Source organism: Triturus cristatus, chromosome 12 (assembly GCF_964204655.1).
Source record: "Triturus cristatus chromosome 12, aTriCri1.1, whole genome shotgun sequence".
Taxonomy (NCBI): domain Eukaryota; kingdom Metazoa; phylum Chordata; class Amphibia; order Caudata; family Salamandridae; genus Triturus; species Triturus cristatus.
In genome coordinates this window covers 529,797,015-529,814,397 of record NC_140595.1, presented here as the reverse complement: position 1 = coordinate 529,814,397, position 17,383 = coordinate 529,797,015, and the positions used below count along the sequence as shown (strand labels likewise).

At 43.0% G+C, this 17,383-nt stretch overlaps 1 protein-coding gene across 3 annotated transcripts in view; it reads right to left on the bottom strand.

The window, feature by feature from the left end:
- Positions 1–17,383, bottom strand: part of NUDT21 (nudix hydrolase 21) — a 200,835-nt gene that overhangs the window by 90,684 nt on the left and 92,768 nt on the right. For all 3 annotated transcript variants that reach the window (XM_085640147.1, XM_085640146.1, XM_085640145.1), the window contains exon 2: positions 5,084–5,284. In XM_085640147.1, the coding sequence (XP_085496273.1) occupies positions 5,084–5,284 (201 nt within the window). The remainder of the gene's footprint in view (positions 1–5,083; positions 5,285–17,383) is intronic.

Genomic DNA, 17,383 nt, shown 5'->3' with positions numbered 1-17,383 from the left:
AACCCTTCGCAACTTGATCACTCCAGTCAGGTTGGTAAGCACAACAGGCCTATAGCTGTGAGCTCTTTGCCCTACCTCAATTGTGGCCCACACTAAGGACTAGGACAACGCTTTGAGAATGCACCCGGGGTGCCCAGCTGATGAGAACAGAGAAAAGAAGGAAATACCTACTATGGTGCCCTACACAACAACAGGTCCCATGAGCTGAGAGGAAGATCGATACCACCATTACCCAGGACTACCTAGAGTATTTTCTCAAACAGGTCTGCAATAAGGTTGGTTCCATCAAACCGATCTAAAGACATGCATAAAAAAAGCTGGGAGGAGAAATTGCTGAGCTTGAAGACAGTAAATGACTTGGAACACTCTTCAGATGAAAGGACAGCAGATTATGAACAACCCTGGAACAGAATGCAACTCTAGAATAAGAAAGCATTCATAAAACTACAGCTAAAACAAGATTACAAAACCAGAGCTATCGCAATGACATCAGATTCAGGTAGGATTTGTGAATACCTTGAGAGCTACGTCAGGGACCTGTGGTCTGAAATTGGAGGCCATCCGAAATCACCGCAAATCAAACTCAACTGGCGACAAAGTGCTTCCAGCCACAATACAGGGAGGGGAAATCTGCAAAGCAGCAGCCAAAGACAAGGTGATCAGACATTTAAGAAATCTGGAGTAACCGCTGGGGGATGTTGGAATGACTAGGCAGTTTAGTCATATCTCTAAAGCCTCTGGCATGCAGGAAGATCCAGCACTAGAATAGGAGTTGCCGAGACACGGCCTTGGTGAGCAGAACTAGCGATGTATGTGTAAGGCGAGGAGTGGGGTGTCGGTGGAATATTGGGGTGCCTGGACGGGGCACTAGATGGTTCTCACACCCCAGTATCTCAATATCTGAGAGGGACAGATAGGCTCCTTGAAGGGGCATATGTACAACATTTCCACCCTGTTTGCCTACTACATGAGAGGACAATCTTAATATTGGCCTAGGGAAGTAAGGCAGGGACTCTGTCTCGTTGGCAGGATAACCTGATACAGTAGTCATGACAGTGGGAGACATAGATAGATGAACGGCAAGGGGAATCTCGTACAAAGAACAAAAAACAAGAGCAGAATCAGAGTCAGTAAGTACAGGCACAAAAAAACATGGTGGAGGAAAATTCAAACTAAATTCCCTTGCTATAAAAGATATGAATTCCATAAACACATCTTGTTCAGCAGGATCAATTCCATAATGAAACAGACAATATTATAATCAATACTGGTAATAAATGGCAGTTAAAACCTCAGGAGTGGCAATCTTCTGCAAGGACAATAGTAGAAGGGGTGGAATTCGAAGTAGTAGCTAATTGAGACACAGGGGGCTGGTATCAAAGTTCAGCTATACCTCAGACACTCACCCATCACTTTTGTTATATATGCCCTCAAGATGCCTTTCCATGACAAAAACAGGAAGATTCAAGGGGTGAAATAGTTGGGGGTTTTAATTTGGCTTGGAATCTCAAATTGGACAGAAATAAAAAGGTGAATACTCAATTTATGGAATATTGTTTGCTGTGCTTAAAAAAAGAAATCCTAGACCTGGGCCTAAGATGCATGGAGGCAATTTCACCCAAACCAAACAGATTCTCCATTCTACGCTCACATGCCTGCTATGTACTTGATGCAAGGAAACAGAATTTTTGCAGGTATCCCCCTACTTTTTGCCCCCATCTGGACTACGTGCTGGTGATTTTTCGAACTTGAAAGTGCACTAAGGCCTGCTAATCAGACTTCAGTGCCACTGCTCTAACCCATTACAAAGTATATGACGAATTGGCTATCCCAATTGGCATGGACTAACTTATTTATAAGTCCACGGGTACCTATGGCATGTAAGGCACAGTGTACACCCAGGGCTGCAACACTATTCCTGCCACCCTGAGCGTGACAATGTACAAAATGACTCCCAGCCTGCCACTGCTAACTGGAAGGGTAGTGTTAACACTGCTAGTTCGACTTTGCCATTTAAACTAATGGACCCCCCCTTACCGTAAGAAGATATGCAAGTCTCCCCAAGAAAGGCCTACGGAGCCCTAAGGCAGGGAGCTGTATATTATTAATAAAACAAGTAGTTTATATATGTCTTAACAGCATATATGTTGTTTTGCTGTGAAAGGCTAGTAGCCGCATTGGCTGACAGTGTTACCGGCTGACCCTTCAGCCTGGATAAATTATGAATGGAACTACCTAGCATGGTACTGTAAGGTATCAAATTAATCGTGGCATTAAACCAGACTTAATGCCCAGGTCAAATTTAGTGTCACTATTAAAGAAATGCAACTTTTAGAAAGTTGCCACTCTGGGACCCAGTTATCAAGTAGTGTCACATGATCACTGGCCAACAGACAGCATTCTGCCTGCCCGGGGAGTAGTGTGAATGACTCCCAGGCTTAGGAACAATAGCAGCCTGCTACAGGGTGAGGTGTTCGCTCTAGGGGTGGGCGGAATTTGCGGAATTAACCTTCGCAAATTATCGCGAGAATGTTTAAAATTATCGCAAACAAGCAGAAATATCGCGAAGATGCGGAAGTTTTTTTCCGGCATGTTCGCGAGATTTTCTGCATGGTTGCGGGTCGCCAACTTACCCATGTGGTTGCTTGCGGGCGCGGCCATCTTGTTTTGAGTTGTTCTCGCGGTGCATGATCGCGAGAAGAAAGACGTGATCGCGCGACGCATGACGTCACTGCGGGCGCGAACTGTCGCGAGACAGCGCAAATGGCTAAAAACAATACAACATCTCATGGAGAACGCGACCGGATCAAGAAAACTTGTCGGCGAACGCAGGGATTCAGGTAAGGCGATCGCGCGCGCGCGAGAATGTATCATTTTACAGCGCGAGCAAGAAACAAATTATCGCCAAGCTGCGGAAACCGGAATTTTTGACATTTTCGCGCTCTCCGCGGAACGCAAAAATGCCAAATTATCGCAATTTCCGCGAACGGAACGAAATTTTTGCCCAGGCCTAGTTCGCTCCACTTGGCAGGAAGCCACTTATGTTAGCCCAAAAGGCGAACTTCAAAGGCAAAGCCACCTTTGGTGGGCTGATGGCGTTAATACTCCTGAGGGACTGCCCTTTGTTTAGGTAGATAGGGACAGAGGGAAACCCAGTACCCAACCTGGGTTTCCTGTGGGCATGAGACCCTCAGGTAGCCACACCTCTAGGGTGGGCTACCAAGCTCCTGACATCTGAGGAAGGGTCCCGACATCTTGAGAGGAGGAAGAATAGTGCACTCCGGGATTGCTAGATGATACATACAACCAGAAAGTTGTCATCAAGAAGGAGGTGACCTGGTAGCTCATTGGCTAGTAACTGCATCATCCCATAGTCGCCCCACCTTATCTGTGGACCGAGGAATAATCACAAAGGCACCTCAGTCGACTGCAAAGTACCTGGAACACCTTTTGAGGATCTTCATTCATCTCCTATAAGGTTGTGCTGTAAAGTTGGAACTGGACTACAAAATGCTTTGATAGGCCAAGTAACTGTCCAAATCTACCCTGTTGTCCCGTTCCCACCCCATTCTCCCAATCCCTTCCACCGCGCCCCCGCCCCCCCCCAATACAAGCGCACATAAGATATAAAGGAATTAAAACTCCTTGACAAACAGAACCACAGTAGGAAGGGCCAATGACAATTAACAATACTTAGGGACAAGCTAAAAACACAAAGGGTAAAAAGAGCAGAAAACTTAAAAGTAAAAAAAAACACAAATCACTAGTTCTAATTTACTGAATTCATTATGAGGGTGAAACTGGTTTGGCAGTTCGGGATGGACTATTCTCACTGGTGCAGGGCCAAGACTGATTTGCATTTGGCAGAGTACAAACTGAGGTGGCATGGTGTGTAAAATAATGAAGGAATGGGATGTGGTCCTGAGTAATTAACAGTGGCTGAGATTAATTTTAGCATTACATCCATCACTTTTTTGTATACTGGAGTTAGGAGCTCAATTTGCGGAGCAGAGCGGCAACGAGCGGAGCCAAACTTTTCTTTCCAAGTACCCGGCATGATTGTCACATAAATCCTCTCATTTTCAAGTCAGGGAAAGAAAAGTAAACACCAAGCTCCCTCAGAAGACAGAGCCTGACATTTGACCTCTGTCACTAAATGCATAGCAAATGTGACAAGATGAGAATAAAAGTTAAAAATCTGTTTACAGAAAGGAGGACTCGTGTAAGAATACAAGGAGCAATGGTAAACAACATTTGCTCCACAGGAGGGACAAAGACATGCTGGATAGCCTAAAACAAATAAAACCAGCACACAGAAATCCATAAAACGTGAGTTACAAACCACAAAGCCAATGGTAAAAGATTGGGTGGAACGCATTCCCAGGGAAGCTTTCAGAATGCGCACAAGAAGTATTTTCGCAACCAGACAGCTGCGCTGACTGGTTGGCATGGACCTGAAAAATCATGTCGCCCATGGCAGGGTGCACACAAAAGCAACTGACAGGTATGTGGTCTTGGTGTTTAGGTATGGTTCAGGTCACACTGCTCAGGTATGGGTAAAAACATGACACTCCTCTTGCAGCCAGGAGAAAGAAAAAAAAATCAGTTCCAGTGAGTAAAACAGTGTTTTGCTTGCTTGATGAATGAGACCCTCTTTCGAGAACTAAATTCAACTAACATACTTCCAGGTCTCATTTTCTTTATGTCACAGCCCTGTTTTTGTACTTTTGAAGCATCAAAAATAATCAGAATTAGTGATTTTATCTTTTGCTAATAAGAGATGGGATGAATTCCCCACCCAAGCCTTTCATTTATTCAACCTTCACATCTCTGTATGAGTTTACAGCTGTCTTGCCAGCTATCATTCAAACACTTGACCTACAAGTTGCACACAGCACTCTGCAGGATGTGAACTAGTTCACTGCGGCACATTGCTGCCTGAATGGAATCTAAATACATCGCATTAGGTTAAAAAAAAACATACCCAACTGTACAATACTTCACATATGACTCATTAAGATGAGGCATTACTGCCTAAGGACATCATTATGATTTGGATATTAAATTTTTGTTTCAAACTTACAGTTTGAAGAAGGTGGTACCCAGCTGCAGAAGTAAGACATGTGGTAATCTATGTTCATGTACTATCAGAACTCCCTCTACGGTGCGTCGCATGCCCATCTTATCAAATTCTTCCCGCATTCGCTGGAATCGGGCTGCCACAGAGCTGTCCTTCTCATACAGTGGCTCTTTTGTTCCAAATGTGTAGTTTGTAAGTGGATATCTGTATATAAAAAAAAAATTAAAAAATGATTTATATTTCTCAGTCACAATTCAACAATGTTACTCATTCTGCGTGTAGAGGCCAATCCGAAGGAAAAGATACTGGTTTGTAATCCCAATTCCCCTTTATGGAAATTTCCAGAGAAATTAATAGATACACAATAGCTCTGCCTACCTGCAAGACCACGGAGCACTTTACAAGAGATAACACCTTTACATTTATATGGATCTAAGAGAATATTTTTGCCCTTTGTAGACCGAAAATTGAAACTTATAATTGACCATTCAGAGGCAGTAGCCTTGATATATTTCCCCGTAATGATAGAAAAAGAGTAGACAGGCAATAAGGACTCACAAGTAGAAAAGACAGTACGGCGCACTTATGCCCCTTAGCGGAGCAATGCTGTGCAGATCGTAGATCGGCCGTTTGAATGTTCATTTTCCACTCTTCTGCTAGAATCCCTGAAAGCTCAGCTCTGCCCTTTTTATACACTGTTCACAGATATTGAATTAGTGTTACCTATATTGAACAGCATTTAACATATTTGGTTAATATCTATTTATTTTTTAACCACAGAGACCATTATGCCTTCTTTACTTTTCCTTAATTCGAAGTTTCCAACCCGTGGTAATAAATAAACCAGAAACAAAATGGTGTTTGTATCTTGTACCTTATCATATCAAAATGATCAAAAGAACATTACACGAGGGAGAAAAAATTCACCTCAGAGATAGAAGAAGTGTGTGGAGAGTCATTGGAATCTCCAGCGGGTGGACCTGTACTAACAGATAAGCCATGGGGAGGCTTACCTCGACCATTGCAGCCCTTAAACCCTCCTGCCCTAAAGAGGTTTCACATAAGGAAATCAATAATGCACCCGCTGGGTAACTCCCCATTTTTATGTCTCGCCTAGCGTTGTTGCACACATGCGCAGCTCGCTGGACGAGATTTATTGCTAAGGAGGAGTTTCTGTAGAGGGCTTGAAGCCCCACCCCTCATTTCCATTGGCCGGCGTCACCGTTTATGCTAAACGGCGGCCTGCCATTGGAAATTAGGGTTTTTGGTTGCCGCCCTTTAGCTTGCGATCCAGACTGGGTTGCCTGCTTCACAGCTGTCGTGAAGCACTTTCTTATCTTTATGGGGCCATGTGTTTAAACACATGGCCCCATAAAGACAAGAGATCCCCATGCTCCGGCTGCAGCGCGGTCCTCTTTCACTTTCGGGACCGGGCTTGTTATTTTTAACATTCAAGACTGCGAGTAAGCCAATCAGCCGGTGGGTGTAGTCCATTGAAGAAACCTTGAAGATAGCAGGGGGGGTTTACACATACTTCCTATCTTAACACAATTTAACTTTCATTCAACTTAGAAATGATTAAAAAGCATTTTTCTGCAAATGTAACCATTTCATACTCAGGATGCCATGCATCGTCGAAGCTTTCCTGGATATGTGTTCACAGCATGGAGGTTCCTGTGAGCGCATCCTCACCTGCTCATCAACGCTAATCTTCCCAGTAACGCGCGCTGGATTCTTTAAGCGCATGGGGCAAGGCGGCTGTCTGTGCAGTCGCGGAGAGATAAGTGATGCCCCGGGATTAGGCTGCGGTTTGCAGACCGCAGAGTCTTCCACCCCCTCTCCGCTGCCTGATGTGAACAGCGCTCACTACAGAAACTGGGTTGGTCCGCTTTAAAGCCAGTCTTGATAAACAGCTGGGTATACTTGCTTTCGCTCTTGAGATAGTATAACTAAAGCATTTTAAAGAACTGCGGTATATTCAGACATCCCTCGCCTCTCAGGGTGCTTTAAGAGAGGTGACGGGCGCACTGGTGTCTTCTGGGACATTGCTGCTCTGCCTGCAACCGCTCTCAGCGTTTATATCTGGAGCGGATCGTTGCACACACCTAGAAATGAGAAACTGATTGCGTTACATCCGTTTTTATCTTACTGCAGTGTAAAGAGAAAAAAACCGAGATAGTTAACTGGTTTGGTTTTACACGAATTCCTGCTCTTGGTAGATCCGTGTGTGTAGTAGATGTCCAAGGAGAATGGATTTGGTTCTTGGAGAGTCCTGAGAGACCAAAAGCACTTTCATCTTTCTCCTCTAACTGCCCCCATGACACTATAAACTGTAGTTCTTGGCTGCGTTCGACCTGTTGGGTGGAAAAGAAAACAAACCTGAGAGCACTGACCGGCTCATGACGCCATTTGTGTCATGGTTTCTTTCATTCCAGGGCTTTAGGGTTCTCGGAGCAGCTGTGCCCTTTTGCCAGTATCTCAACTAATTATGTAGTCCAAGTTTATTTTTAGGGACAAAAGACAACCGATAAGTGTTCTCTGCAAAAAGATAAACTGGTTCACAATAACGTGGATCCATTGTACCGTGTCTTTCAACTACCCTTTCACAATGTGTACGGGGTAATTACTGCTATCATTTGAATAAACAAACTACCTTTTTAGTTGCCAAGTCTGCCAAAGCTAGTTTGTTGGGGGAGGGGGGGGGGGGGGGGAGGGGGAGACTTTTTTTGTCTCTTTATTTTGAAACAATGGCAGTCAACCTGAAAATATTTCCTTTCTTAAATGGTCGGTCTAAACGAGTTACACAGCAGTGGTGAAGTCTGGAAGAGGCAGCAACTACCAGGCTTGCCTCACTTGGTGACAGAAACATTTTTATAAACCTTGTGTGTGATAGACTGTAGTACAAAGTAAAGCATTTGCCACAGTGAGTATAAAGGGGTTGTTCTGATACGTTTTAAATGTAAACGTGCACATTACCCCTTCATTGCCACAAACATGCCGGCTGTTTCGCTTTCTTCCAAGCCTACATTTGACCTTCCCTCAGAGCTCTAACCTCTGACTTGTATTGGGACCGTTTTGAAAAAAGTGCTCATTAAGATATAACTGTTGACTGCTGTGTCAGTTGACCAGATCACCCTATGAAACCCCAGTGAAATATTCTCCTTGGGGCCTGTAGGTTGTATGTATCCTTTTGTTCCAAGCTGTGCAGAGCCTCTTGATGCAGGCCGAGAACAAGTCTGATGTGGCCCACATCATGAGATGTTAGGAGACCCACAATTGGAGAGGATGGAAGGAGGAGCACGTGCCCCAGGGTGTGCAGTATTACATTTGGTGCCATTTCTGATTACATAGCGATTAACAGTGGCAATCGGTTTTGGGCGCATTTCACTGACGCATCGTTAGTACACACGCAAATGATTTTTTGTAAGCACTCAGTAGATTGATAATAAACATATTTTGCGGTTACATATACACGTTGAATTTACTTTGTTCATTTTACTCGAAATGTTAAGGTTCAGCATCCACACATACATAATCCGTTTGTGTGTCTAGTACTTTGCAAAATGGCGCTGGTAAAATAACAAATATGATTTATTTTTCTTACGGATGATATAAAGTAAAAAGTATCATGACCTTTAAAGTGTAATCCTAATTGTCGGTGGGAAGCTGTGGCATGGCCTGAAAGGAATGACTTCGGTTTGATCTTGCAATTAATCTGCACTTCTTTACATCCGATTCCAAATTTTAAAGCATTTTATTGTTTTACGTTTAGCCATCCTTTGGACTAATCTTGAAAATATATTTCGAAATTTACTCTATTAACATTGTTATAATGAACAAGTTTATGCCTTTATTTCTGTAGCCCTCTCTAAAGTACGAATTTACTTCTCTCACTTTTTATTTATAATAAGACAGCACATTACTACGTCCTCATAACTTTCGTAAAACTTTCGCGAAATGCACCTTAAGGCCTGCTCAAATGTGTCTGCTTTGGACTAATATCTAGCTGTAGGACTGACAGTTGTTCCCTTCTAAAGCTTAATCCTGGGTGTCCTGCGTGTGCTAAAGTTACAATCTTCCTGTTTCAGATCATACTTTGTACACTGGTAGTATTCCATATCCCCACCCCCCTTCCAAGCACTTTCTATGGTGTTTTTACGCTAGATTGGACTAACATTTTCGTGAGCATGGAATTGGGCCTTGGTCATTGGGCTAACAAAAAAGCCAACAGTTGTGGCAGGTTTTGGCAGTCCCCTTCAACCCTCTCACACACGAAGTCGCCGTTGTTTGTTGTCCTACACTGCTGAGTATACTAGCACTAGAGGGGACACCGGTCGGTGGCGTAACGGCCAGAGCTGACGACTTTGGAGCTGGGAAACTAGGTATGAATCTAGGCGTTGGCTCGTCATCCTGTGATTCTGGGCAAATCATTTAATCTCCCAGTGCATACCAAAAATGAATGTAGCCTAGTGTAATGTAACTGGCGCTTTTGCAAAGCGCTCCAATACCGTCGGGTCCAGTTCCTGCTGTATAAAACAGCACAAAAAAAATTGTAAACTTAAAAAACAAAGCATTAAACGTTTCTTGTATGCTGTTGGCTAATGCCATGTTTTGAAACGTTCTAAGTTATTTGTACAAAATCGATTACATTGACCACCGAGCCATTTGTCTACTCGCATTAAAATTCACACTACTTTTATTTGAGCACGTTACTGGTATTTAGGTTTCTCAAACTAAAGTATGTAATATATGCAGGAAATTATATTAGTATTTTATTAAAGTGCACTGCTCTCTGTGCTTTATATTTTAGCTGTATCTCACGGTGCGCACTCCCTTTGCATGCCCACTAAGCAGTTTTCCGATCTAGTTAGTGTTGAAAGCGATGCTCGAAGGTCGATCGACTCTTATTGTCGAGCCAGGGTGTAAACTGAGATGCCATCACTGAAGAATGTAAAGGTTAAACAGGCTTGCAGTGGTTGCCCGCTGGTAGACACTGAAAGCTATGAAGAGGAAGGGGCCGTTCTCTGTCCTGTCACGTTGATGCCTTCTCCTTTAGCCATGAAAGACAAGCATTAAAAAAACAATAGGTCTCGCCTTTTATTAAGTTAAAGCCATTTGCTTTGCTATACAATACCATTAGCTAATTAAATGGCTTTAACTTAATCAAAGGCAAGACCTATTGCATTTTCAATGCTTGTTGTTTAATGTTGCGGGGCACAACCTCAAAGTGGCTGAAGTCAATGAAAGAATCGCTGGCAAGATTAATCTAAAAGATTTATCAATTAAGGCAAGTAGATGCACTGTCAGAGTGAAATGTTTAGATATATACAATTGAGACATGCCCTACAGTGGTATTTACCGGCAGGTTCTGCGATTCAGGACCGCTCACAATTGAAAAGTTAAGCATTAGAGGGATCACTATTAAAACACAGTGTTTGAACATGTGCTAATTTATATAGTCTTGGGGGTTTTAAATGCTCTGTGTCATGCTTATGTTGTATAGCCTGCAGCTTATGCAGGTGTTCTTATGTGTTCGCTCATGCAGGTACTTTGGTTATATCTGATGCGTCAACAGATTACTACGAGCACCGGCTCGATATGTACCTTCATAATCCAATAAAATATATATTTATTTAAACCAAAAAACACATATTGGCAAAGCCAGTAGGTCTCACCTATGCAAGAGCTACTGGCTTTGCCATTCATGTTTCAGATATGTTGTACACCAGCGTGGCTGCTGTTCAGCAAGGCTAAATGTTAGTGAGGTAAAGTAGAGTGTCGCGGCATAGAGCGTCGCAGCGTGTCGGTGCAGGAGAGTTAGGCGGCACAGAGTAGAGTAAAGTATTGTAGAGTCGAGGGCATAGACTGTCCGAATGGAGTGGTGTAGAGTGGAGTAGTGTCGCAGAACAGAGTGGAGAAAAGTGGCATGGAGTGGCGTAGAGGGAATTGCGCAGAACATCAGAGTGCAGTAGTGTTGTAGAGTGGATAGAGTGTTGCAGAATGAAGTAGAGTGTCATAGTTGAGTGTTGTGGAGTAGAGTGGACGAGAAAGAAGTGGAATAAAGTAGAGTGGTGCATAGCAGATTGGTGTAGAGGGCATTAGTTTGGAGTAAGGTGGCAGAGTCCACTGGCATAGAACGCAATGACAGAGTAGAGTGGTGCAAAGTAGATTGCAGTAGAGTGACGCAGAGTGGATTGTTTCAGAGTAGAGTGGGCTGGTGCAGGGTAGAGTGCAAAGGTGTAGAGTGGCAAAGTACAGTGGCATAGAGTAGAGCTATGCAGAATGCAGTGGAGTGTGGTGATGCAGAATAGATCATTGGCGTGGAGTGATGTAGAGTACATTGAAGTAGAGTAGAATTCAGTGGCAGAGTGTGCAGTGGTGCAGAGTAGCGTGACATTGAGTTCAATGGCAGAGAGCGCATTGAGTGCAGTGGGATAGAGTGCATTTTCGTAGATTGCACTGACTTAGTGGTGCACAGTATATTAGAGTGGTGTGGAGTGTAGTGGCCTAAAGTGCAGTGGTGCAGAGTAGAGTGGTGAAGAGTTCAGTGGCAGAGAGTGCAGTGGTGTCAAGTAGAGTGACGTAGAGTGCGCTAGTGTAGAGTGCAGTGGTGCAGATTAAAGTGACAGAGGGCAATGGCGTGGAGTGTCGTATAGTAGAGTGTTGCAGAGTATAGTGGCATACAGTGAAGTGGTGCGGGATAGACTGGCGTAGAGTGGAGCAGAGTAGATAGCAGCGGAGTAGAGTGCACTACTGTAGAGTGCAGTGGCATAGAGTGGTGCAGATTAAAGTGACGTAGAGGGCAATGGTGCAGAGCAGGGATACTCAAACTATGGCCCAACTGCCACATGCGGCCCTCCTGACCTTTAATTGCGGTCCCCTGGTGAACAGCAGCACTGGGCTGTTGTTCACTTGACCAAGCATGACCATTCAAAAAGCTGTGCAACTGATATACTTTATTTGCACATTAACTAAACCAAAAGTTAAAGAAGCAAAGAATGTTTCCTATCTTTAGCATGCATCTGCTTTGCGTCCCTCATGCCCACCTTTCAAAACCCTGACCCTCACCCTGCTGGCATCGGTACGGCCCTGGGGAAGCCACAGACAGCACTTTGTGGCCCCCGGGGAAATGTACCCATGGTGTAGAGTGTCGTAAAGTGCAGTGTCATATAGTGGTATACAGTGCAGTGGTGCAGAGTAGATTGGCGTAGAGTGGAGCAGGGTAGATAGTAGCGCAGAGTGAAATGGCGAAGAGTGGAATAGAGTGGCATAGAGTGGATTGTTTCAGGGAAGAGTGAAATGGTATAGAGTGCAGTGGAATTCAGTAGACTGCAGTATCGTAGAATGCAGTGGTACAAAGTAGATTAAAGTGGCAGAGTGGATTGAAGTAAAGTGCAGTGGTGCATAGTGTGGGGTAGAGTGCATTGACAGAGTAGAGTGGTGTAGAGGAGAGAGGCGTCGAGTGTAGTGGTGTTGAAAGGTGTGGTGCAGAGTAGAGGGCAGTGAAGAAGTGTGGGGTGGCATAGTGTGGAGTGCAGTGGTACAGAGTAGAGTGTAGTAGGGTAAAGTGGAGTATGCATGGTGTGGAAGCACACTGCCATCACAGACAACAAATCTTCAATTGAAATTATTACATTTGCACACATACGGTTTTACTAATAAAAGTATACAGCGCACAAGCATTGTTTGGAAGTGTCATCACACAGGGTACTGACTTGTTTTGATCATATTAAAATATTGGTTTCCACCATACATCAGAATTATCAAAACATTTGCTTCATTTGGGCTTTCCATGTTCTGAAATATCTACACGGTTCATTTACAGACAGTTACATTTTGTTTTGTGCTAGTAAAAAATGCCATTGTACAGCACAACCCAAGTAGCCAGCATGATGGTCACATAAATCTTTTCACTTTGAAGTCAGAGAAAAAAAAGTAAACACCATGCCCCCTGGAAGACAGAGCCTGACATTTGAAGTCTGTCTTTGAATGCACAGCAAATGTGGTAAGATAAGAACAAGATTTAAAGGCCGGGTTACAGAAATTCATTACTAGTGGAAGAATACACTAAACTGGGTTGGGCAAGGGAAAGAACGAACTTAAGCTGGACAGACTAAAACAAATAAAGGCAGCAAATAGAAAGCAAGCAAATGTGAGCTATAAACCACAGAGCAATGGAAATAATGCATTCCCAGGGAAGCTTTCTGAATGTCCCCCAGATGTCGATATCAAACCAGACCGACGCACTGTCTGGTAGGCTTCGATCTAAAATGTGTTCTAAGGACACTTGTGAATAGCACATCTATAACAGTGGATCACTTAGGACATAAATGAGAAAAAGATCTGGGGCACTTAATGAGACAGACTGTGAAGAAGTCCTGATATCTCTCAGGGAGGTGGTCAAATGATCTTGTTTTAGGCTAGTACAGTTGAAAATTCTTTAAAGAACATATTAAACTTGATCACAAATGTGAGAATTTGGCCAATAAGATAATGATTTATGTCTCTATGGATGCTGGATTGTAGGTACATTTAACCATATAGTCTAGCAATGCCCCAACGTGCATGTGTTTTGGACACAAGTAGGAGATCAACTGACAGCAACACTGGGCATCTGCCCAAGGATTATGCTTCTTGGATTATGGGAAAACAGGGGCCCAACAAACTACAGCAAATTTTATTTAATGCTGGATTTACAGTGGCACGAAGGGACACATCCAGATTGTGAGGGAAAACGCTGCCTGTCGCGCTGAAGAACTGACTCCTTAACATGGATTGGTACATAAAGTAAAATGAAAAAAGCTCTGGAACTTGGAGTGATCTAAAATTGTGTAAATCTAACCTGCAGTGCCTGGAGGATTTAAGTAGATGAAATGCTTGGAACAGTAATAAAGGAGACGTGACAGCACTCAGAATGAACTAAAATCCTGTGGATAATGTTATGATAAATGACACGATTGATCAGTTCTACTTACACATGGCCTAAAACGGGCAAATATGTAGTTCCACAATGGGGCAGCAGATATATGTTGTACTTCTGTTGGTTACTATAACTGATGACCCAACTCATTAAAGCATGTGTGTGTGCGCGGAGTTGTGCACCTGTAGCACTCTTCACGTGTGTTGTAGGCCTTAAGTGTGTGCATTAGGTAAACAATGCCCTTTAAAGGACGGAGGGAGTACCTACATATTATGCAGATACCCCTTCAGTTTGTTGTTGTCCTCCAGAGGTGACAACATGCATGGTGCTGGCCTTGATGAGTTCCCGAAAGACTCCATAAATATCTGGTGAGCAGGCAGAATACACACCCAAACCTTGCCAGCAAGCTTCTGTCTGCCACTGCACCAGAGCAGACCTTTTCTCTAAATTCTTTTTATTGACCAGAGCAGACCTTTAATGTTGTGCTGGGTCTCATCTAGCAACCTGGAAAGCAGTTTGAGTACATCTGGTTTTGGGAAAAGCTAATCTACAAAGCAAAATTAGTTGATGTTATGTTATATTGTGTTTATATAGCGCACGGCTACTCAGAAAGAGTGTCCCGGCGCTTTAATTAATGATTACTTAATCGGAATGGCTGAAAACCACTATAAACGGATAAGCATGGGAGAATCGCTTTTGTTGTGGCCCATCTTTATCCAGATTTTCCCCAGGATACCACGTTGCCCTATATGTAGTTAATAAATCAAACAGTGGCACATTAAGACACATTAGATATACAAGGAGAATAAAGAAGTGGTAACCTTGTTCATGCAGTCCCTGAAGATAGCAAGGAATGCGCAGACACGGGGCCCATGTAGCCAGGAACTCAAGAGGCATTTTCACACTGGTCCTAAGTGTCATATTCTAGTAAAAAATATTCAGGACTAGTTTCTCCTGTCAGGAAAAGTCAGCTGTGTACAGTTTCATCCCCATTTACCACACGCTCGCAAGCACTTGAGTGTTGGCATGCAAAGTCCTAGCAAGTTCGACCCGCCAGAGAAAATGACAACCAAGTTAAGTAAATCCTTCTCAGCTCTCCTGCGATCATCCTAAAAGCTGATCACTATACTTTTCTCTGGATAGCAGAGCATCCACCCAAAAGAACAGTTGAATCTGCATTTATTACAACTTAAATCTATTCCATAACAAAAGCTATATCTGGTGAGATGACTGTCAATGCTATACCATTAACCAGTTATTTCCGTTTGCACCCATTCACAGGCCTCTAATACACAGATGAGTGGAATACTTATTCAAAAATGCATTTGACATCCAAGTCAGTTTTGATTATTTCCTGAACACACGGTAAATTATGCAGCTGCTCTAAGCAACATTTAGTGTGGTTAGTAATGTAATCCCAGTTCTGACCACCAAAATCGCCCACAATTTAGCACTTTTAGTTAGCTTTACCTTTATCCTCATGCTAGAACCATGAAATATGCATCTATCCAATATTGCTATATGCAGATGACACCCTTTCCCACTTTAGCCAACCAAAATATGTTCTCCCTAAAAACGTATACACCACTAGCAAGCTTGAATCGCTATTGGGATGGAAGATAATGAAGACTGAACTGCCTCCCTCGACCGATGAAAGGTTGGAATCTCAAAGAATTTTATGACACCTGAAATCCCTAGTAAAAGAAAACACCTACAAGCTGTGGGCACTGTCTGAATATGACTTTAAAAGATAGTGTGATTTACCCCTTTCAGACATAAGTAGAATTTCCTTGCACTAAAGTCATCATCCCACAAGCAACTACTTATTTAGCTGTTTATCTCTTCCACTGCATGGAGGATATTTCAGAACAGTGAAACCCTGGCTCATTAGATATCTGTGGAAAGTGTGCTGAATAAAACATTAAGGGAATGGAACAAGCACGATTGTGGAATAAGAATGCTTGCTCCTGAAACCACCGTAACGGTGGAAGACTATACTTGAAGAAATGGAATACAACTAGCCTACACTGGATCAAAAGGTGCCTGAAAAGAGAGTCATTCAAGTAATTTGAAGATAAAAGGAAAATATTAAATCTTGACACGGATTTCTGGAGGTAGTTGCAGCAATACAGCAGAATATGGGGGTTTTCCACGAAGAGCGCTGAACAAATCAATTTGCCAGTACACAGATATTTCAGAACATTTGGGCTACTGACGGGCAATATATTTTTGAACTAGGATATCATTAAAGCAGATGACAAGTCCCTGAAGACTCCCTTAAGAAAGAAATGGAAGAAAGATCTGGATTTGCAGTTTACAGAGGAGAAGTAGCAAGAGAGCCATGACAAATTGCATGAAAGCACTAAAGACCCCAACACAAAACTGATCTGCACCATACCTATGATATCATACTAACACGAGGCAAATCAGCACCTTGCAGTCCCATTACTGCTGGAGAAACCTTGAAATGGATTGGTTCCTTCTTAGATGTGCAGTTGCCCCAAACTGAAGTATTGTTTCTCCCACGTTTGACAAGTTGAACATAATGCTACACCTCCACTCAAGCAGGCAGGATAAGTTAGTTCTCCTGGTGTCTAACGCAGGGCACAAACATTTGTCAGAAAACACAAATCTGCAAATGATGATTAATGGGCTATGCTGGCCCTTGCCAGCAGGATAGTCGCAGGGCACTGTAAGCAGATGTAGAAGGACACATACAAAGAAATGAAATAAGATTAAGACAAAAAACGCAGAACATGAAAACGAGCGTGGGAACGAGTGGCCATGACCCTTCAAGATGGGATTGCAAGCACCTCCAAACTGTATTTAGCCTTCTTGTGCCTCATGAGGAGGTGCAGCTTCAGCCAAATAGATTAAGACAAGTGACTGGGCATTTTTTATTCACTCAAAGAAAATAACTATAAATGATAAGACTTTAATTATTCAGAGCCACTGGTAATTAATTACCTTGGGCCATATTCCAGTCGTTCAAGACCCATGTCTGGGTATACCCCTCACATTCCTTTCTGTTTTTTTGGTGAACAGTACCAAAACTGATCTGAAAGTGACTTAACTCTGTCTGTAATGACAGATGAGCAAAAGAAAAAAAAAGAAAAAAAAGAATGGAAAGGAACGCAGCCTACAGTGATTAGTAAAAATTAATGATGAATTCAAGCATACTATACATCTCTTTTGTAGTTAGTAAACTTAATATTTAAATGAGTTACCAAATGATAATTTAAAAAAAAAAAAAAAACTCTCCTCAAGCTGCAACGATATAATTCCCAACTCTGAAGCCAGCTCATGGAGTTCGCCATGCCCTCAGCACCTGAAAACATCATCACCCCTCCCAAGAACTATGTGACACCCTGGCGCACTGCTTC